The 22,163-nt window shown below is 43.2% G+C and overlaps 1 protein-coding gene across 7 annotated transcripts in view; it reads left to right on the top strand.

Moving 5' to 3' along the window:
* phf14 (PHD finger protein 14) overlaps positions 1–22,163 on the top strand; it is a 444,962-nt gene that overhangs the window by 264,568 nt on the left and 158,231 nt on the right. The window contains exon 15 of one of the 7 annotated variants that reach the window (XM_070881027.1): positions 5,683–5,770. The exons of the other annotated variants lie outside the window; for them this stretch is intronic. Within the exon in view, the coding sequence (XP_070737128.1) occupies positions 5,683–5,733 (51 nt within the window). The 3' untranslated portion in view covers positions 5,734–5,770. Of the gene's footprint in view, positions 1–5,682; positions 5,771–22,163 lie in introns of those variants that run through there. 7 annotated transcript variants of the gene reach the window in all.

Below are 22,163 nucleotides of genomic sequence, written 5' to 3'. Positions count from 1 at the left end.
CTGAAATGCTTTGTTGATATGCGCAGGATAGTCTACTGCTCTATAGCTGTAATAAGAATGTTAGATATATACAGCAACAGCTTGTATTTATATAGCGCTTTTATATAGTAAAACACCCCAAGGCGTTTCACAGGAGCGTAATTAGACAAGCAAATTGACATACTATCAAAGAAGGAGACGTTCGGACAGATGACCAAATCCTTGGCAAAGAGGTAGGCTTTAAGGAGTGTCGTAAAGGAGGAGAGAGAGGTGGGGTGGTTTACGGAGAGAATTCTAGAGCTTGGGGCCTAGATGGCTGATGGCACAACCGTCTGGTGGGGCAAAGGAAATAGGGAATGCACAAGCCTGGTCACCCATTATGCGCAACTTGGTCGGGGCTCTGAGGGGGAAGGCAGATGACTATCATGTGCTGCAATCCAGAGAAACACCAACTTTATGCCTGTGTACTTGGAATTGCAATTGTCTGGGCAATGAATCTGTTTGGCCATTGAAGAGCGGACTGGCTGGTCCAATTGGTTGCTATCTGAGAAACAGCTATCTCATTCTGGCCAAAAGTATATGAAAGCTGATGCACAATATGCTGTCTAATTTGGTTCCTGTTCCCACTACAACAACATTCTTTGCTTCTGTGGTCCTGAGCCACTTGTGAGATAGAAGACTGTTGCAGATTCTAATGAGGCTGCTGCATTGATGCTTGCAACAAAGAAAAAGCTTCCATGTCTCCACATATCCTCAGAGACAGACCTCGTGCCAGCATATAACTGTGAAGTTCCTCGAACATTCTTTTCAGGGCTTACTCATGAGCTAGGAAGCTGGTGCATCCTCACTCACTTCCTATTCCTTTGGCTCCCTTGTGCTCTGTGAATCACCCGTTGCTAAATCCTCACATTATCTATTTCCCCTGTTTGGAAGTATCTGAACTGGTGATTGGGATTGAGAAAGCAAGTAATGAATGGGGTTATTTTGAGTGGCTTGAGGAATAGGAGGGCATAAACTAAGAATGGTTGAGCATTATCACTGGAGATGAAAATGACAGTGAAGGATGAGGAGACTTCCAGTTGATTGCTGCTTTACAAGGATGACATAGTCAATGTCCAGGACAGATTATATGGTCCCGTCGTCTTTCACGGGTTGTGCAGAGTCCTGTCCCACCAGCTATATTTCCTGCTTCTCATTGAGGATCAGTTCTGTAATGTCCACTTTACCGCCTCGTGTTACTTGACCATTCATGGGGCATCGTGCACAACTTTATCCTAGAATAAGATTAAGGGGGAGAAATTTAGGGAGTCTGTGCCTCCCTTTAGCGCCCCCAGGAGTGCTAACGGGGCGCAAACAACTTATTACCCGGGTGCCATGCCACCATCGACTCCCGCAAAATTCCACGCGTGTTTAACGCCGATGGTAACCGGTAGCGCCCCACTCCGTTGAGCCGACGATGACTATGTCATCAACGTGCGTAGCGACCCGTTTTCACCCAGGAGCGAACATTTGGTAGCTGCTGTGGCCGATGCCCATGCCAGCTTCATGGGGAGCGTACAGCGTACAGGGTTAAAGGGGAAATGGGGAAGAAGTGGCTAACTAAAGAAATAAAGGATGGTATTCAATTAAAATCAAGAGCGTACAAAGTGGCAAAACCAGTGGGGGACAGAAGATTGGGAAGCTTTTAAAAGCCAGCAAAGAATGACGAAAAAAATTATTAAGAAAGGGAAGATAGACTATGAAAGTAAACTAGCATGAAATATAAAAACAGAAAGCAAGAGTTTCTACAGGTATATAAAAAGGAAAAAAGTGGCTAAAGTAAATGTTGGTCCCTTTAAGGACGAGACTGGGGAATTAGTGATGGAGAACATGGAGATGGCAGAAACTCTGAACAAATATTTTGTATCAGTCTTTATGGTAGAGGACACTAAAAATATCCCAACGGTGGATAGTCAAGGGGCTATATGGGGGGGGAAACTTAACAGAATCACAATCACTAAGAACGTGGTACTCAGTAAGATAATAGAACGAAAGGCGGATAAATCCCCTGGACCTGATGGCTTGCATCCTAGGATCTTAAGAGAAGTAGTGACAGGGATAGTGGATGCATTAGTTCTAATTTACCAAAATTCCCTGGATTCTGGGGAGGTCCCAGTAGATTGGAAAACTGCAAATGGAGCACCGCTATTTAAGAAAGGAGGCAGAAAAAACGCAGGAAACTATAGACCAGTTAGCCTAACATCTGTGGTTGGGAAAATGTTGAAGTCCATTATTAAAGAACCAGTAGCAGGACATTTGGAAAAGCATAATTCAGTCAGGCAGAGTCAGCATGGATTTATGAAGGGGAAGTCATGTTTGACAAATTTGCTGGAATTCTTTGAGGATGTAACGAACAGGGTGGATAAAGGGGAATCAGTGGATGTGGTGTATTTGGACTTTCAGAAGGCAATTGACAAGCTGCCACATAAAAAGTTATTGCACAAGATAGAAGTTCACGGGGTTGGGGGTAATATATTAGCATGGATAGAGGATTGGCTAACGAATAGAAAACAGAGAGTCGGGATAAATGGTTCATTCTCGGGTTGGCAATCAGTAACTAGTGAGGTGCCGCAGGGATTAGTGCTGGGACCCCAACTATTTACAATCTATATTAATGACTTGAATGAAGGGACCGATTGTAACGTAGACAAGTTTCCTGACGATAAAAAGATAGGAGGAAAAGCAATGTGTGAGGAGGATACAAAAAACCTGCAAAAGGACATAGACAGGCTAAGTGAGTGAGCAAAAATTTGGCAGATGGAGTATAATGTTGGAAAGTTGTGGTTATGCACTTTGGCAGAAAAAAAATCAAAGAGCAAGTTATTATTTAAATGGAGAAAAATTGCAAAGTGCTGCAGTACAGCCGTTCCTGAGGGTCCTGGTGCCTGAAACACAAAAAGTTAGTTTGCAGGTACAGCAAATGATCAGGAAGGCCAATGGAATCTTGGCCTTTATTGCAAAGGGGATGGAATATAAAAGCAGGGAAGTCTTGCTACAGTTATGCAGGGTATTGGTGAGGCCACACCTGGAATACTGCGTACAGTTTTGGTTTCCATATTTACGAAAGGATATACTTGCTTTGGAGGCAGTTCAGAGAAAGTTCACTAGGTTGATTCTGGAGATGAGGGGGTTGACTTATGAGGAAAAGTTGAGTAGGTTGACCCTCTACTCTTGGCAATTCAGAAGAATGAGAGATGATCTTATCAAAACGCATAAGTTTATGAGGCAGCTTGACAGGATGGATGCAGAGAGGATGTTTCCACTGATAGGGGAGACTAGAACTAGAGGGCATAATCGTAGAATAAGGGGCCGCCCATTTAAAACTGAGATGAGGAGGAATTTCTTCTCTCAGAGGGTTGTAAGTCTGTAGAATTTGCTGCCTCAGAGAGCTGTGCAAACTGGGTCATTGAATAAATTTAAGACAGAGATAGACAGTTTCTTAACCGATAAAGGAATAAGCGGTTATGGGGAGCGGGCAGGGAAGTGGACCTGAGTCCCTGATTGGATCAGCCATGATCGTATTAAATGGCAGAGCAGGCTCGAGGGGCCGTATGGCCTACTCCCACTCCTATTTCTTATGTTCTTATGTAAAAAAAAATTGGACGTGGTTGTCTTGGTAGTTGATCGTGGGGTTTGTGCTGACTCTCCGCTTGCGTGCCAGGCTGCTGCCATGGCATCCCGCTCCCTGGTAATTCACCCGCAGAGTTGGCAGCTTAGCCCTCCCCATTAATGAAGGGGCTGGCTCTATCTACGTGCTGGCGCAACGCCTCCCATGGCGTAGCGCTGTGAACTTCGCAGAGGCTTTGCGCTCCGCTCCCGCCCCATTGAGGCAGTGTAGCGAGATATTTTGCGCTCCAATTCCTCTCGTGGGCGGTAACCCGAATATAAGGCGTGGGGCGGAACAAGTTCGGCGGGCTCAGGAACTCCAGCCTCATAGCTGGTTCCATCCTCCATTTCGCGGCCTAAGTGCATTAGGTGAAGGATGTTTTGGATATTTCGCATGCTGCTAGTCATCTTGGAGGAGGAACAGTGTGTTGGTGGCTATGTTTCCAATGAAAGAAAAGAGTGAATAGCTGATCTGCTACCTTGCCTGGCCTCATCAGGTCGTTTGAACTTTTTCTGTCACTGGTGTGTAGTTCTGGGGTTGAGAGAGGTAGCACTCGGTCACTATTACCTCCTCTATGTGACGCACAAGGCACCTTTTTGAGGTATTCTCTCATGGGCACCAAAGACTTTTCCTTTTGTGGTATTTCATTCAGTAGTGTTAATTCAGCCTCAGTGCAAATGTTTGTTCTTTTCAGCCTTCATACCATACCCTATTCCCTTCTTTGGTTGCCTTTGACTGCTCCTCCAGTAGAAAGCACTCTTCAAAAGTGCCTCACAAACTAACATGAGCCATCTATTATGACTACCTGACCATCAATGCAGTCTTTTGCTACTTACCTGCTGCTCCCACCCAACCTTTTACTACAATATTCAGCCACTTTGTTACTTAAAAGTCTACACCAGTCATTATCCCTCTCCCCAGTACTTACTCCGTGTGTTGCAGGAATGCCAGAGGATATTGAAATGAGCTGCTGCCGATCAGCAGGTGGAAATCCTGTCTCCGAGATGTGACACTGGTGTAAATGGTTCCAAGCATTTTCAGGCCCATAGGCCTAGGAGAGATATGATTGAGGTTTTTAAAATAATGAAGAGATAACATAGGTTATTTGAAATGGAGAGGGATGGGAGAGCTAGGGGTATGGGTATAAAATATGTAGACGAAGAGTTAAGTTAAAAGTTACTTCTATATGACTAGACAGTCATTGCTCTCTAGAACAGGTTAAATTAAGCATGTGATGAGTATGGATTCTCTACTGTCCTTCAAAAGGGTGCTCAACAAGTTCTTGAGAAAGAGGACATTCCCCATTATGGAGAATAATTTGTGGAGTAGCAAGGAATAGTCAGACTTATGATGTACTGAAGTTTCCTAAAGGTTTGTTTGATAGCCCTATGGGTTTAGAGAAGAATTTCCCAGAAGTTTTCCAAAATTGGAGACATTACAATTTCAGTTGCATGGGAACTAGGATCATTACCATATTAGAGGGCTGAGCTTTGAGGGGCCAACTGTTCTTTTTCTCACCCTTGACTTTACTTGCATGATGATCTTTTGACAAAACCAGTCAGTGAACAATGCAGCCAGCCGAAGATTTTACTGAGAGGTATTATATCACCCAAGGGTGTCTTGACAGCTGCAATTTGCTTATACTTCTGATTTCCTTCCTCACTCAATGACTAATGCCACCCTCATGACTTTTCAGTTCCTCCTTGTACCTGTTCTCATCCAGTATGCCTTTGAATTCCCTCAACCCTGGATGTTCCTTCATGCTAACTATTGTTGTTTACTCCTGCTCCCCATCTCTGCCAGGATGATTGGAAACTACAGAGATAGAGAGTTCACCCAGCCTACCCTGCACATATTACAATTAAAGTGATTAAACCAGCTTCACGCCTGCAGTTGAGACTGAAATAGTCCCATGTCCCAGATGTTGTTCTCTGCTCCCAGTAGCATTCCCTCACACCCTCATTTCAGAGGAGAGACACATCAGATAAATGGAGAGCTTGAAAGTTCATAGGAGCCACAGAATAATTCTTGGTGATATTTATGCTCCAATAAAACAGATATTACATCATTGTGCGAATCGAGCCACAGAAGGATCAGAAAGACTGTAGAGGTTTTGAATTAAACTATGGTCCACCTGTTCCTGTTTCTTGCTGCAGAAGATGAGAACTTGCATGATGATATGATGCCATAAAAAGCCTTTGTGAGTTCTGCTAATTCTGATGAATACATTTTATATGTATAGGAGCAGTTTTTGAAGAATGAAGACTACTGCAGCCATAATAAGTAATTACTTCCAAAAATAGATGCACTTAATTTTTGTTGTAACAATCCTTTCCCTGGTTCTAGCTGAAGTGCTATTAAAGTTAAGGAAGGGAGCTTTATAAATTGCTTTTCCAATTCCCATGAGTTTGTAATAACTAGGTTTCTCTAATATTATCTCAACCATCAAGCTTTTTGGAAACCTGAAAACCTTTTTATAATGTGTAATTGGTATATAATTATGATATAGAGAAAAATATTAAAAGTATTGAAGTAGAATGTACACTTTTTCTGTCTGTGGTTTTGTAATAAGTCTGTATGCACTGGTAAGCTTGATGAATACACTTGGGAAACATTTATTGAATTATGTAATCGCTTACCACTGATTCAGCTTCTTGTTAGTAAATCATTGCTTTCAGTAGATTAAAGCTCCTAAATCTAGACACTTTAAAGGGGCAGACTTTCCCCAAGGCCCTTGCTGCCCAGAAAATACCACTAAGCTTCATCAGTTAACACCGGCGAAGGTTTCCACGAATTAGGTAATTAAATCGCTCAGCGAGAAAATGGTTCTTACATCAAGATTCTCGGTGGTTTCTGGGCAGTTAGAGCCAAATGTAGCAAGAACGAGCGGTTCTTAAAATGTTTTTTAAAACTTAATCCGAGGGAAGGGGGGAAACTGGAAAAAAAATGTTTTCACTTAAACAAAAAATAAAATGTTATAAAACATTCTCGAGACACTTTTTAAAGTAATCGTCATTTTAAAATTTTAAAAATAATTGTAAAAAATGTTAACTTGCCTTTCTTTGCAAGGTGCTCACCTACCGCCCTGTTTTGGCAGCTTTTCGTGAGCGGTTTCCTCAGCAGTGTGCATAGGTCCTCCTTTGAGGCAAAACTTAGATCCTGGAAGTTTTCTCGGTGGTGCACGTGGGCGGTTGATACCCGGTGGTCTTTTCAAAATGTGGGCGGAACTCTTTTAAAAAAAAATGCAGAAACAACTTTCGCCGGGCGATTTTTCATCAAAAAACAGCTGGACCGCTGAGAAAACTGCCGAAAATGAGGGTGAAAGTCTAGTCCCTAATTATAGGCATATAGGGCTCAATTTTCCCCAGTCATTTGCGCCATTTTTTTGGAGTAGGCTGCTTTTTATGGCCTAACTTAAAAATCCACAGTTTCCCCAATCAATTTGCACCAGCGTAACTCATTTAGTTACGATTTTTTTAGGTAAGTTTTTTTTTGATCCAAAGGGGGCGTAACCAGCCACCTACGCCATTCTGGCCATTTTGTGAACTTTGGACAGTTGATAGTTACTCCATTTCTGCTTAAGCCAGTTTATGTGGCATCTCCAGAAAACCCTTGTGGAGAGTTAAAGAAATCAGCGCAGGTAACTAAATCGGAGGCCATTCGGCCTGAGCTATGGGCGGGAAGTGGAACGGACCGGGAAGGCACTCGGGGCCTGGAGAGGGTCGACGGCAGAGGGAGCGTATGGACCGGTAAGCTTAGAATTAAGTAGGGAGAACTAACAGTTAAACTCCTTCGGTCCAATTAAATATACTTTGCCACGTTATCAGAGGTTGCCCCCCACTCTCCCAGAGACAGTAAGATCTCCGATCTAGGCACCTTCTCCGGCCGCATACAAATTTAGCCCGAGGCTTTAAACCGGCAGTAGGCCCAACAAAAGTAAAACACGAAATAAGTCCGATCTGATTGTCCTAAAAAGTTATAATAATTAAGGGGTCCTACGACGCAACTCAACCTTTGATCCACAACACGGTGTAGCCATATAAAAATTAAAATTATAAAAAATAATAATTGCCGTTTTCGGCCGTATACAGACAGGCTCCAACAAGCAGCGGCAGACAAACAGTGGATTCAACGGCAGTAAATAAGCAGCGGACCCGATCTCCACCGATTTTAAAAGCTGCATTAAATCAACTTCTCCCCCAGACAATTTAAATACAATTCACAAAAGTATAAATTAGTAAACTTATAAAATTGGGGCACAGACTCAGACAGCTTGCAGCATGCTGGGACGAATCAGCATTCAGTCTAACAGTGGATACAAATCCCCAGTTCCAGCAGACTCTTTAAAAATGGCCTATTGCCAACTTGGAGCTGCACTGCGCATCCGCATCCATTGCAGCATGTCAAAAACGTAAGTTTTGTTTCCCCGCACATGCGCAGAAGGCCCAGCTGCGAGGCGACTGGACATGCTGCGCGGCTCTGGATTGTAGTATAAAGATCGGGGAAAGTTAGTACAACAATTTCTGGCGCATTTCTGGACCTAAAACCCGGCGTAGCTCTGGCTATATGCCAGAAAATGGGCTTGGGCAAAATTGAGCCCATAGAAACTAGATGTCCAGATTTAAAAAAAATAAAACTCGACTTGATAGTTTAACATACATTAAAAAATCAGTATGCTGTAACATCACATTTTTGATAACGTGCTCCAAATATGGAGGGGTTTTCATTAGTGCCCAATAGCAAGTCATTGCTTGACATTAGGGATTGGCATCCTGGCCTAATTGAGGTGCTGTCCTCTGTGGTATATTTACAAATTAAAGACAACTGAAGAAAATAGGAACTGCAGGAGGAACGTTTTAGTTAAAAGGATGATAACTATGTGGACAGATTACTGGCACAGGTGATGGAACAAGAAATCTTTAATGAATTTCAATACAGGTTCTTTTCAACAAATAGGAATTCCGAGTTATTAGAAATGCACCAAGGGAATATTGTGGATCGGTGGGCTAGATGGACTAAAGGTCTTTTCCTTCCTGAAACTCGTACAATGGGGGTAATTTTAACTCCTAAGGATGGGTTGGAATTTAAAATTGTAAAAATTTCAAGCACGAATGCAACTATCCGGGTTTACAACTATCCGGGAATGCAACTATCTGGGTTTAACGGCGGCATTTGGCTGCTTGTGAGTAACCTGCTCGCTGGGGGCGGGTCGATGATTAGCACAGGCGGGTCAATCATTAGCAAGTGACGATGAGGTGATTTTCAAATGATTTCAACAAGCATTTGATTTTCACGCCTCCAGCATGGGTTTCCCAAGGCTCTGGAAACTCACCAGTGAAATGGAGGTGAGATTAAACATAGAAACGTAGAAAATAGGTGCAGGAGTAGATCATTCGGCCCTTCGAGCCTGCACCACCATTCAATAAGATCATGGCTGATCATTCACCTCAGTACCCCTTTCCTGCTTTCTCTCCATATCCCTTGATCCCTTTAGCCATAAGGGCCATATCTAACTCCCTCTTGAACATATCCAATGAATGGCATCAACAAATCTCTGCGGTAGGGAATTCCACAGGTTAACAGCTCTCTGAGTGAAGAAGTTTCTCCTCATCTCAGTCCTAAATGGCTTACCCCTTATCCTTAGGCTATGTTCCCTGGCTCTGGACTTCCCCAACATCGGGAACATTCTTCCAGCATCTAACCTGTCCAGTCCCGTCAGAATTTTATGTATTTCTATGAGATCCCCTCTCATCCTTCTAAACTCCAGTGAATACAGGCCCAGTCGATCCAGTCTCTCCTCATATGTCAGTCCTGCCATCCCGGGAATCAGTCTGGTGAACCTTCGCTGCACTCCCTCAATAGCAAGAATGTCTTTCCTCAGATTAGGAGACCAAAACTGAACACTATTCTAGGTGAGGCCTCGCTAAGGCCCTGTACAACAGCAGTAAGTCCTCCCTGCTCCTATACTCAAATCCCCTAGCTATGAAGGCCAACATACCATTTGCCGCCTTCACCGCCTGCTGTACCTGTATGCCAACTTTCGATGACTGATGTACCATGACACCCAGGTCTCGTTGCACCTCCCCTTTTCCTAATCTGCCGCCATTCAGATAATATTCTGCCTTCGTGTTTTTGCCACCAAAGTGGATAACCTCACATTTATTCACATTATACTGCATCTGCCATGCGTTTGCCCAGTCGCCTAACCTGTCCTCCTCACAGCTCACACCGCCACCCAGCTTAGTGTCATCTGCAAACTTGGAGATATAACACTCAATTCCTTCATCTAAATCATTAATGTATATTGTAAATAGCTGGGGTCCCAGCACTGAGCCCTGCCATCAATTTCCCTAACACAATTTCCCGCCTAATAAGGATTTCCTTCAGTTCCTCCTTCTCACTAGACCCTTGATCCCCTAGTATTTCCGGAAGGTTATTTATGTCTTCCTTCATGAAGACAGAACCAAAGTATTTGTTTAACTGCTCTGCCATTTCTTTGTTCCCCATTATAAATTCACCTGAATCTGACTGCAAGGGACCTGCATTTGTCTTCACTAATCTTTTTCTCTTTTTGTATCTTTAGAAGCTTTTGCAGTCAGTTTTTATGTTCCCAGCAAGCTTCCACTCATACTCTATTTCCCCCGTCCTAATTAAACCCGTTGTCCTCTTCTGCTGAATTATAAAATTCTCCCAGCCCTAAGGTTTGCTGCTTTTTCTAGCCAATTTATATACCTCTTCCTTGGATTTAACACTATCCTTAATTTCCCTTGTTAGCCATGGTTGAGCCACCTTCCCGTTCAGACAGGGATGTACAATTGTTGAAGTTCGTCCATGTGATCTTAAATGTTTGCCATTGCCTATCCACCGTCAACCCTTTAAGTATCACTCGCCAGTCTATTCTAGCCAATTCACATTTCATACCATCGAAGTTACCTTTCCTTAAGTTCAGGACCCTAGTCTCTGAATTAACTGCGTCACTCTCCATTTTAATAAAGAATTCTACCATATTATGGTCACTCTTCCCCAAGGGGCCTTGCACAACAAAATTGCTAATTAGTCCTTTCTCATTACACACCACCCAGTCTAGGATGGCCAGCCCTCTAGTTGGTTCCTCGACATATTGGTCTAGAAAACCATCCCTAATACACTCCAGGAAATCTTCCTCCACCATATTGCTACCAGTTTGGTTAGCCCAATCAATATGTAGATTAAAGTCGCCCATGAGAACTGCTATACCTTTATTGCACGCATCCCTAATTTCTTGTTTGATGCTGTCCCCAACCTCACTACTACTGTTTGGTGGTCTGTACACAACTCCCACTATCGTTTTCTGCCCTTTGGTATTCCGTAGCTCCACCCATACCGATTCCACATCATCCAAGCTAATGTCCTTCCTTACTATTGCGTTAATTTCCTCTTCAACCAGCAACGCGACCCCATCTCGTTTTCCTTTCTGTCTATCCTTCCTGAATGTTGAAAACTCCTCGAGTTCCCAGCCTTGGTCACCCTGGAGCCATGTCTCCGTGATGCCAATTACATCATATCCGTTAACGGCTATCTGCGCAGTTAATTCGTCCACCTTATTACGAATACTCCTCGCATTGAGGCACAGAGCCTTCAGGCTTGCCTTTTTAACACACTTTGCCCCTTTAGAATTTTGCTGTAATGTGGCCCTCTTTGCTTTTTGCCTTAGGTTTCTCTGCCCTCCACTTTTACTTTTCTTCTTTCTATCTTTTGCTTCTGCCCCCATTCTACTTCCCTTTGTCTCCCTGCATAGATTGAGAGGCACTTTATGGGGGTGTTTAAAGTTCAGGTTGCCTGATATCAATTAAGACGTTGCGCATACAGTTGCTTTGTCAGTTCCCTCTGGCAAACGTTCTGCAGAGATTTCTTGTGATCATAAATGTTTATCAGAAGTTTGAAGAATTTCAAACGAACATCATCATGATGGGGTGCAGTGCATTAATGTTTTCGATAGGACATTCACGGCAGCAAGATCGTGCTTTAGTGAGATCTGCAGGTGTACAAGACAGATCTGGAGAAGAGCTGAGAGCAGAACAGAGTGGAGAGGAACAGAGAGACCGAGGTTGCAGGAGGCAGTACCCATGAGAGAGGATCTACAGAGGATTAGCTTCCTTGACCTATCTGAAGAGCAGTGCTTCTGCAGGCTTAGATTAACACAGCATGTAATCGGAGACATCTGCAATCTTCTTCAAGATGAGCTGTTCCCTGGTGGCCATGCAGTGCCAGTAATGGTCCAAATCACCATTTCCCTGAATTTATTTGCCTCTAGCTCCTTCCTGAGTGGCACCGGAGACATCTCGTGGGTGTCTCAGTCGGCTGCATATAAATGTATATAGCACATCATGGATAAGTTGTTTGCCAGGGCGTCAACTTATGTAAGTTTCCCCAGCGATGATAATAGCCAAAATGTTGCATTCCCGTCACTAGCTGGCTTCCCAAAGGTACAAGGTGCCATCTATTGCACACGTGGTAATCCGAGGACCACCAGATCAATCAGGCACCTTTATCAATTGCAAGGGATTTCATTCCATCAATGTACAGCTGGAGTGCAACCACAAGAAGTTCATGCAGGTGTGTGCCAGATTCCCTGGCAGCTGTCATAATGCTTTTCAGGAACCAGACTTAAAGTCTGTCTCATAGCAGAACAACGGATACCTCCTTCTAACTTGAGCCACACAACCACCAGGTGTGTTATCGAGCAAGCCATTGGCATCCCAAACCTGCAACCTCTACCACCTAACAGGATAAGGACATGGGCAGCATGCACAATTGAACATCACCACCTGCAAGCTCTCTTCCGAACAGTACTTTGAGAGTACCCTCACCTCACGGACTGCAGCGGTCAAGAAGGCCACCACCTTGGGACGGGCAATAAATGTTGACCGTGCCAATGACGACCACATCCCATGATTGAATAAAAATAAAAAATAATGCCTAGATAGGTGTGGCGTACTCTCCAGCAAGGGTCTCCAGATCAAAGTAGTGTGCTGCATTCTGCACAACATTGCGCAGCAGAGGGTATTCGAGGTGGATGACAACCAAGATGCTCATAATGGGAAAATTGAAGAAGAGGACGATGAGCAATATGAAGATAGGGTGTCCATCGTACATTGCTGCCCGGGATGCCCTAATAGCTCAAAGGTTCAGCTAGCAGTGATTTGTGTAGGGAAAAAAATGAAATCCTCTGGCCCGCTCCCACCCCACCACCCATCTTCATCCCGCCCCCTCACTCCCTTTGCACAGAACAGCCCTTAAACCACGTATACACCCATTGCCTATCTGCCCAATAGAATTATAGAATGATTGCAGCACGGAAGAAGACCATTCGGTCCATCGAGCCTATGCCGACTCTCAGCTAGTCCCACACCCCTGTCCTTTCCCTGCAGCCCTGCAATTTTTTTCCCTTTGGATACTTATCCAACTCCCTTTTGAAAGAAAATTGTGTCTCCCATACCCTTTCAGGCAGTGCATTCCAGATTTTAACCACTCGCATAAAAAAGTTTTTTCTTGCTTCTCCTTTACTTCTTTTGCCAATCATCTTGAATCTTTGTCCTCTTGTTCTCGGCCCTACTGCCAATGGGAATAGTTTCTCTCATTATTTTGAACACGTCTATCAAAGCTCCTCTCAATCTTCTCTGTTCTGAGGAGAACAACCCCAACTTTTCCAGTCTATCAATGTAACTGAAATCCCTCATTCCTGGAATCATTCTCGTAAATCTTTTCTGCACCTTCTCTAAGGTCTTCACATTCTTCCTAAATTGTGGTGCCCAGAATTGGGCGTACCAGTGTTTTATACAGGTTCTTCATGATTTCCACACTTTTGTACTCTATACCTCTATTTATGAAGCCCACCATACCGTAAGCCTTTTTAATTGCTGTCAGATTTCTAAATCTCTGGTATTAAATTGACAGTAAGACTGATTCTTTTAAAACAATTTGGAATAGTTTATTAAACACACACACATGCACATCTATCAGCAGTCGTCAGCTATCCTACGGATCAACTTAGTCACATCAGATACAATGATGTTACAATAAAAACGGTACACTTTACTTCCCTCTGGCAAAGCACACGGCCTGCTTCTTTGTCTGTAGAGGGAGGTCCTGCATTTTCCATTTGCTAAGGAGAAAAGAGAGATCAATCTTCGGCTTGAGTTTTTATATCCCTTTAGGCCATTGTTTCTCAGGAAGCCTCAGGATTGGATCTTGGTTCCAGGGCCATTCCTGATTGGCTTCTCCTCATACATTTGACTGTCTGGAGGGCCGGCGTCACTCCTTGACGCGGTTAATGGCTTTCCAATTAACACCTTTGTTCCTTTAAGCTCTGTCCAGCCAGAAAACAATATACAAACAGGACATCTGGAAGTCTGTGAACTTCCATTTTGTTTCAACACTGCAGCCTTTCCGTATAATCTACACTTTTAACATTTATACATACACAGAATCAATTTTATCATTAATACACACTTTTATTCTTACACTACTTTCTCAACCTGCCCTGCCACCTTCAATGGTTTGTGCACATATACCCCCAGGTCTCTCTGTTTGTGCACCCCCTTTAGGATTGCACCCTTTAGTTTATATGTCATCTCCTAATTCTTTCCACCAAAATGCATAATTTCATACTTTCCTGCGTTAAACTTCGTCTGCCACGTGTTCGCCCATTTCACCAGCCTATTTATGTCTTCCTGAAGTCCATCACTCCTCCTTACTGCCATTGACATTCATCATGAAGTTGACACTCAGGATCCAATAATGCAAAACATAAAAACGGATAGTAAAAGCTTTTACAGATATATAAAACGGAAAAGAGTGACTAAAGTAAATGTTGGTCCCTTAGAAAATGAGAAGGGGGATTTAATAATGGGAAATGTGGAAATGGCTGAGACCTTAAACAGTTATTTTGCTTCGGTCTTCACAGTGGAAGACACAAAAACCATGCCAGAAATTGCTGGTCACAGGAATGTGGGAAGGGAGGACCTGGAGACAATCACTATCACTAGGGGGGTAGTGCTGGACAGGCTAATGGGACTCGAGGTAGACAAGTCCCCTGGTCCTGATGAAATGCATCCCAGGGTATTAAAAGAGATGGCGGAAGTTACAGCAGATGCATTCGTTATAATCTACCAAAATTCTCTGGACTCTGGGGAGGTACCAGCGGATTGGAAAGCAGCTAATGTAAACGCCTCTGTTTAAAAAAGGGGGCAGACAAAAGGCAGGTAACTATAGGCCGGTTAGTTTAACATCTGTAGTGGGGAAAATGCTTGAAACTATCATTAAGGAAGAAATAGCGGGACATCTAGATAGGAATAGTGCAATCAAGCAGACGCAGCATGGATTCATGAAGGGGAAATCATGTTTAACTAATTTACTGGAATTCTTTGAGGATATAACGAGCATGGTGGATAGAGGTGTACCGATGGATGTGGTGTATTTAGATTTTCAAAAGGCATTCGATAAGGTGCCACACAAAAGGTTACTGCAGAAGATAAAGGTACGCGGGGTCAGTGGAAATGTATTAGCATGGATAGAGAATTGGCTGGCTAACAGAAAGCAGAGAGTCGGGATAAATGGGTCCTTTTCGGGTTGGAAATGGGTGGTTAGTGATGTGCCACAGGGATCGGTGCTGGGACCACAACTGTTTACAATATACATAGATGACCTGGAAGAGGGGACAGAGTGTAGTGTAACAAAATTTGAAGATGACACAAAGATTAGTGGGAAAGCGGGTTGTGTAGAGGACACCGAGAGGCTGCAAATAGATTTAGATAGGTTAAGCGAATGGGCTAAGGTTTGGCAGATGGAATACAATGTCGGAAAGTGTGAGGTCATCCACCTTGGGGGAAAAAAAACAAAAAAAGGGAATACTATTTGAATGAGGAGAAATTACAACATGCTGCGGTGCAGAGGGACCTGGGGGTCCTTGTGCATGAATCCCAAAAAGTTAGTTTGCAGGGGCAGCAGGTAATCAGGAAGGCGAATGGAATGTTGGCCTTCATTGCGAGAGGGATGGAGTACAAAAGCAGGGAGGTCCTTCTGCAACTGTATAGGGTATTGGTGAGGCTGCACCTGGAGTACTGTGTGCAGTTTTGGTCGCCTTACTTAAGGAAGGATATACTGGCTTTGGAGGGGGTACAGAGACGATTCACTAGGTTGATTCCGGAGATGAGGGGGTTACCTTATGATGATAGATTGAGTAGACTGGGTCTTTCCTCGTTGGAGTTCAGAAGGATGAGGGGTGATCTTATAGAAACATTTAAAATAATGAAAGGGATAGACAAGATAGAGGCAGAGAGGTTGTTTCCACTGGTCGGAGAGACTAGAACTAGGGGGCACAGCCTCAAAATACGGGGGAGCCAATTTAAAACTGAGTTGAGAAGGAATTTCTTCTCCCAGAGGGTTGTGAATCTGTGGAATTCTCTGCCCAAGGAAGCAGTTGAGACTAGCTCATCAAGTCACAGATAGATAGATTTTTAACTAATAAGGGAATTAAGGGTTATGGGGAGCGGGCGGGTAAGTGGAGCTGAGTCCATGGCCAGATCAGCCGTGATCTTGTTGAATGGCGGAGCAGGCTCGAGGGGCTAGATGGCCTACTCCTGTTCCTAATTCTTATGTTCTTATAATGGGCAAGGTGTGGAAGTGGTGCTAATCATTTAATTTTTATGTGCCGCTATAACAAAAAAAACGAAACTTAACATAACATTTTGTCAAACATCTGTGTGCATGCCCTGTGAATTACAATTGCTTTAGCTTACGCATCCTATTGCTTCTATGTGGTGCATCCCTTGTGGTTTCAGCAGCGGAAGAGGCAGGCTGCTCAGATCCCTGCCTAACTCCTGAGCTGCTTTTGGTCTATGACCTCCGGGTTTCGAAGCGCCTGAGGGCCCCGCCAAAGACTGCTCCACCTTCATTGGTGCAGAAGCCAGTGCCAAATTACTCCTAGCACTCAGTTGGAGAGCAGCTTGCTGAAGATCAATGACACAGAATGGACCTTTCATGGCCTGCATCGACTCATGAGTGCTTGAACTCCATGGCAGACGTTCTTGCAATTACCTGCAACACCGATCCACTACTGTTGGAGTTGGACTCCACCGTCCTCTCTGCTATTGTGCAGAGTGTGTGTGGCATGTCTGTCAGTACCTTGCAAAGTTGCTGTTGTATTCTCCGTCTCAGCGATGGCCCCAAAGGTTCAGCGTCTGTGTCCAGCTGAGCAGAGCTGCGCCCCTTGACGCGGACTCTCCAGAGCTGTCCCTGTCACCAGTGCCTGCTAGTGCTCACTTGTAAATTGTGAATCACCAGTGAAAAACCCAACTCACTCTTTAACTGGATCCACCGAAGTGCGAGTATTTTCTCTGGTGCATAGCTGTACGTCCTATGACAGTGCACTCTCAGAAGAAATCAGGCCCTTTGAGGAATCGACGTTGTGCATGTTCACAGGTACTCGCTCTATGTAAGGGCCCTGCAAGAGAAAAGAAAGAAATATGAATTAGTCCTGGCAAAGTAATAATCGCTCCAGTCAGCACATTCGAGTATCTCATAGTTCAATCATTGATTAAATAAAGTCAGCACGTGTGTCTGATATTTTTTATTCTGTCGCCAGAAATCTGTAAGTTCCTAGTCTCTCCATCTCCAATTGACAGGGGCATAGATGTGCCACTTATCTCCATGGCTTCCTCTTCTGCATCTGTGAGCTGCACAATTTGGAGCAGGGATCATAGTCCTCTCCCTCTCCTTTGCGTTCTCTTCTCCTACAATGGCCGAAAGAACAGACCTGTGAGTGAAGGTCGGGTATTTACCTGATGGATGCAGTGCATTTGGTGAGGGTGACTATAAGACAGATGCATCACATTGTTTAAGGATTGGGGTGAGTCGCAGTGGTGGATGGATAAATGGGGAGGTAAGTGCATAGAAAGTGAAGGATGGGTGCTGTTGAAAATTAAGTGGTTGTGAGGAGTGGTGTGATGGAGTACGCTTGGCAAGCCAGAGTGGGTGTGGGGGCGTGGGTTGCACCCCACAAAATGTCAGTAAATGTGTAACTGTACTCGCTTTTCCTGACCGGGTTAGATCATTAAACCGCTTCCTGAACAGCATCCAAGATCAGGGCACAATGCTGCTGCTGCTCACCTTCTCAGGCACCTCCAACTATTCCTTGGTAACAACAGCAGATTTCTTCTTCCTATTGCTAGGGAAAATGATATCCCTCCTGCTCCTGACTGCACCCAATAGTAATTAAATGAAGCATTGTTCAATCTGGGTTTGCTCTTTGTGAATCCATGTTAAACACCTTGCTCCTCCCAAATCCATTTTTGCATTGGCCCTTTAAATTGTTGACTTGAGATCGCATCATGTGGGTGCGCATCACGCACAGTATGCAGCTTGGAGACACGAAACCCGGAAGGAAAATTTAATCGGTCAGTCAAGTTCAAATTGGAGAATCTGACTCACTTAAGTTTTCTTCTGGGTTTGGTGCACGCAATTCTCCCGTCCCCGCTACAAACCCGGAACCTGCCTTAGCATTAATATCTGGATATAAGTTATGAATAAGGATGACCCTTTGTTGTTTTATCACAAAAACAACAACACTGGGTCCCTCAAGGAAATGACTCATCTCTGTTTCTCCTCTTTATTATTGACCTGATGAATGTCATTAAACGTAACACTGTTCTCTGCTGATAATGCCAACAATGAGAGAAGTGTACATTATTTTCAGTGCTGGAAGGACCAAATCTATAAATCTGTTGGCCGATCTCGACTGACGTTGCCTATCCACTCTAGTTTATAGTGGTTGCAAACTCCAGTTACAAACATTTAGATCCTTGCTTTGGTAATTGGTATTCAGAAGGAGCTGGTTGTCCTTGTACACGAATCACTGACAATTAACATGCAGGTACAGCAAGCAATTCGGAAAGCAAATGGTATGTTTTCCCTTATTACAAAAGGATTGTAGTGCAAGAGTAAAGCTGCAATTATTTTGGGCCTTGGTGAGACCACACCTGGAGTATTGTGACAGTTTTGGTCTCTTTAACTAAGAAGGGATATAGGGATATACAGGTTGTACCTCTCCAGTTCGGGTCTCTCTGATCCGGAACCATCTGTGGTTCTACATCAGTCCCGTGCCTAGAGCGTGAGCGGGGGGTTGGGGGAGGGCAGGGAGGGGAGACGTGCGTGACCTTAAAAAAAAAAGCAGCAAACTAGTACAGAGAGAGAGAGAGAGCAAGGCCCGAGTTTCACAGCCCGAGTGGCAGAAGCGTTCAGGAGCCCAGGCACTGTCATCAGGTACCGGTAAGCCTAGGCTAGGCGTGACCTCCGGTGGCTCGGCAAATTCTCTCAGCACCGGTCAGGTCCCGAGGGAGCTGGACCAGAGAGGTCCGACCTGTATTTGCATTAGAGGATAGAGGGTGTGCAGTGAAGGTTCACCAAACTGATTCCTAGGATGGGGGGATTGTCCTATGAGGAGTCTAGGCCTATATTCCATAGAATTTAGAAAAATGTGGGGTGATCTCCTTGAAACATATAGGGGGAGAAATCGGCCAGCCTTGCACACGTTTTTTTTCGGCGATGTTTTACCATTTTTGCTGGTAAAAGTTAATCATCTAAATTGGCCAAAGTTAACAACTAGCGGTTTTGAAATATGGCCGAAAAGCGGATTGATGACATGCAACACCAAAAAAAATGCGACCACTTAAAATTGGCCATTTGGCGAACCCGTACTCAGGGTGAAAAAAAACTGCCTGAGAAAGCCTACGTTGAAGCCCCAGAAACAGCTGTAGTTATGAAGACCTACAAAAAAGGTAAGTTGAAGTTTTTATTTTTTAATTCTTTTTTCAGTAATTCATTAGTTATGTGTATAGTGAATGTTTTCTTATTTTTTTTATTTTTGCAATTTTGCTTTGTGTTTTCTCCCCTCCCTGAGCCTGTATTTTTGGCACTGATAGGCCTTAGCTAAAGTTGGCGAAGACCACGATTTCCACTGCGAATTCTTGTGTAATGCCGATTTTTATCGTCGGGCACATTTTTTTGCCAATTTTACCCCCTTAAAAAATGGCAACGTTTTTAGTGGTATTCTTTCCAAAAAATGACGGGGAAAAACGATATTGCCAAAAACTGAATTTCTAGCCCATAAAATGCTTACACGGCTTGAGGGTAAATGCAGGGAGGATGATTCCCTGGCTGAGGAGTCTAGAACTAGGGGTCACAATCTCAGAATAAGAGGTCGGCCATTTAGGACTGAGATAAGGAGAAATGCCTTCACTCAAAGTGTTGTGAATCTATCTCAGAGGGCTGTAAATGCTCATCTGTTGAGTATATTCAAGACAGATCAATAGATTTTTGGATATTAAGTGAATCATGGCATATGGGGACAGTGCAGGAAGGTGGAGTTGAGGTAGAAGATCATCCATGATACTGAATGGTGGAGCAGGCCCGAAGGGCCGAATGGCCTACTCGTGTTCTTATTTCTTATGTGCTTATAGTTGCAACTGAGCTATGCTGGAGCAAATGGGTGGATAGGATTGGGGGAAAACAAACTAAGTTTGAGAAGTCCCATCCCTACTTTTTACTGACAGCAACTTTGTTATACAAAGCTGGCATTGTCAAATTATAAGAGTATTTGGTAGGCTGAAGAGGAAACCCTATTGCTGTTGGACTTAGCAAAGTCCAAACCCAGAGGACTAATGAGGATAGTTTACTGCTTGCCAGTGTGTATCCAATCCAACACTGGATAGATGTGGTTGGGCTGTGGGTCAGCTACCAACTTACATCTGAACCTACACCACAAGATATGCTGGTGTTTAAGCAAGACCTTCATGTTCACAGCTCAAACATTCTGTATCAGTCTACAAAACCTACATAGAATACCACTGGTAAAGATGAATATGCTGCTTCTCCATCCTGTAAAATTCCATTACACGCAATGTTGTCAACAGATTGTAAAGCTTCGTTAGTTTTGTAAATTATGGTTAAGACTTGATATTACCGCAGTTAAGATCATATCTTGTATGGCAATAAAAAAAATACTTGTTTGCTATAGTTTGGTTGTCTGTTGTATTCTGCATCCAGGGATAGTTTATACTTAAATGTTAAAATATAGATGGCTAGTATGTCATCCCAGGAATGGAATGCCACAGCTACGTAGCTGCACATGCATGGTACAAATAACAAAACGGTTTTGTACATTACAGCTAGACTTGAATGTCCAAAATAAAACCTTTAATGATGGAGGCGGGGTGCGACATGGAGTGAGTGCTGTCACTTTGCTGGTAGAAAATACCATTTGTGTGTGAAAACTAAAATAAGTTGCAGACATTAACACCACAAAAATGGTTTTAAAGGTCAAAAAATATTTGGTATTTAGTGTCAAGTAGTATTTGACTGTTCTATGCAGATGATTATTTAACACTATGGTGATCTCCAGGTGCAAAGTGCCAAGCTGCTGCAGTTTTACTTGTTTTTATTTTAATGACCACCTTGAATATTTCCAGTTAGAAATAGTTAGATACTAAATTTAGCCCAGAATTGGCAGCACGAGAGTTATCGTGCTTTTAAGTGATAACTGCTCCATCTGTTGTGTGTTAACAGCCAGAACCAAACAGATGGGACACAAACCACAATCTGTTAAAATATGCTGGAGGTCTTTCTTCTCTCTTGCATTCTGAGGGGCCATGATAAAAGAACTAAATTCGATCAGTGTTTTCTGCTACAAAATCATGATTATTGGTTTCTGAAGCTGGAACATGTTAGTTGCTGGCTGGGGTGGTAAGTTCCTATTTATAATGATAAACTGGTAGTTGTCATTTATTTCCATTCAGGCAAAAGTACACATTTTGCACTGGAAATATTCTGTCTTGAAATGATGCACTGTAGGTTTTTGAAATTATATTTGTTATTAGCTATGGTTTCAAATTATTTCTAAAAAAAAATACTGGTTTTGTAAAAATGACAGTTAAAATTATGCATTTGTTGAAGATTTTAATTAGCTAAATATTTTAGAAACTGGTTGGCCCTGAATTACTTAACATTTAGCGAGACACAGTGCAGTGAATTTTCTTTCAGTAAACTATTGGAGTAAAAGGAACTAAATTGTATTCTTGGAACTAAAGTTTGGGATTTTCTATTTTGTGTCCAATATCGTGTTTATATTTTCAATTGGTTAAAATGTTTACGTACATTTTAATGAGTTACACTTCTACAGAATGTAGGGCACACATTTTTGGAACTGAGTATTCAGTTTGGGCAGTCAGTATAGAGTGGAAATGCCATCATATCTCCTTCAGTGCATTTTTTTCTATAGCATGCATTATTAGTTTCTTCCTGCTCTATATGAGTGACCTCCACTCATCATCCAACCCTGTCCTCTTTTTGCTGACAATTTTCCTCTACATTCATCAAACTTGCCATGTGATAGTTGATTTTTATGGAGTTAAGTTTCGGCCTGAGTTGCTCCTATTTTTTTGGAGCAACTGGTTTAGAATGGAGTATCTTAGAAATTGCAATTCTCGGCATTTAGTTTGCTCCA

This window comes from Pristiophorus japonicus, chromosome 5 (genome assembly GCF_044704955.1).
Source record: "Pristiophorus japonicus isolate sPriJap1 chromosome 5, sPriJap1.hap1, whole genome shotgun sequence".
In the NCBI taxonomy this organism is placed as follows: Eukaryota; Metazoa; Chordata; class Chondrichthyes; family Pristiophoridae; genus Pristiophorus; species Pristiophorus japonicus.
This window is presented reverse-complemented; position numbering and strand designations above follow the sequence as displayed.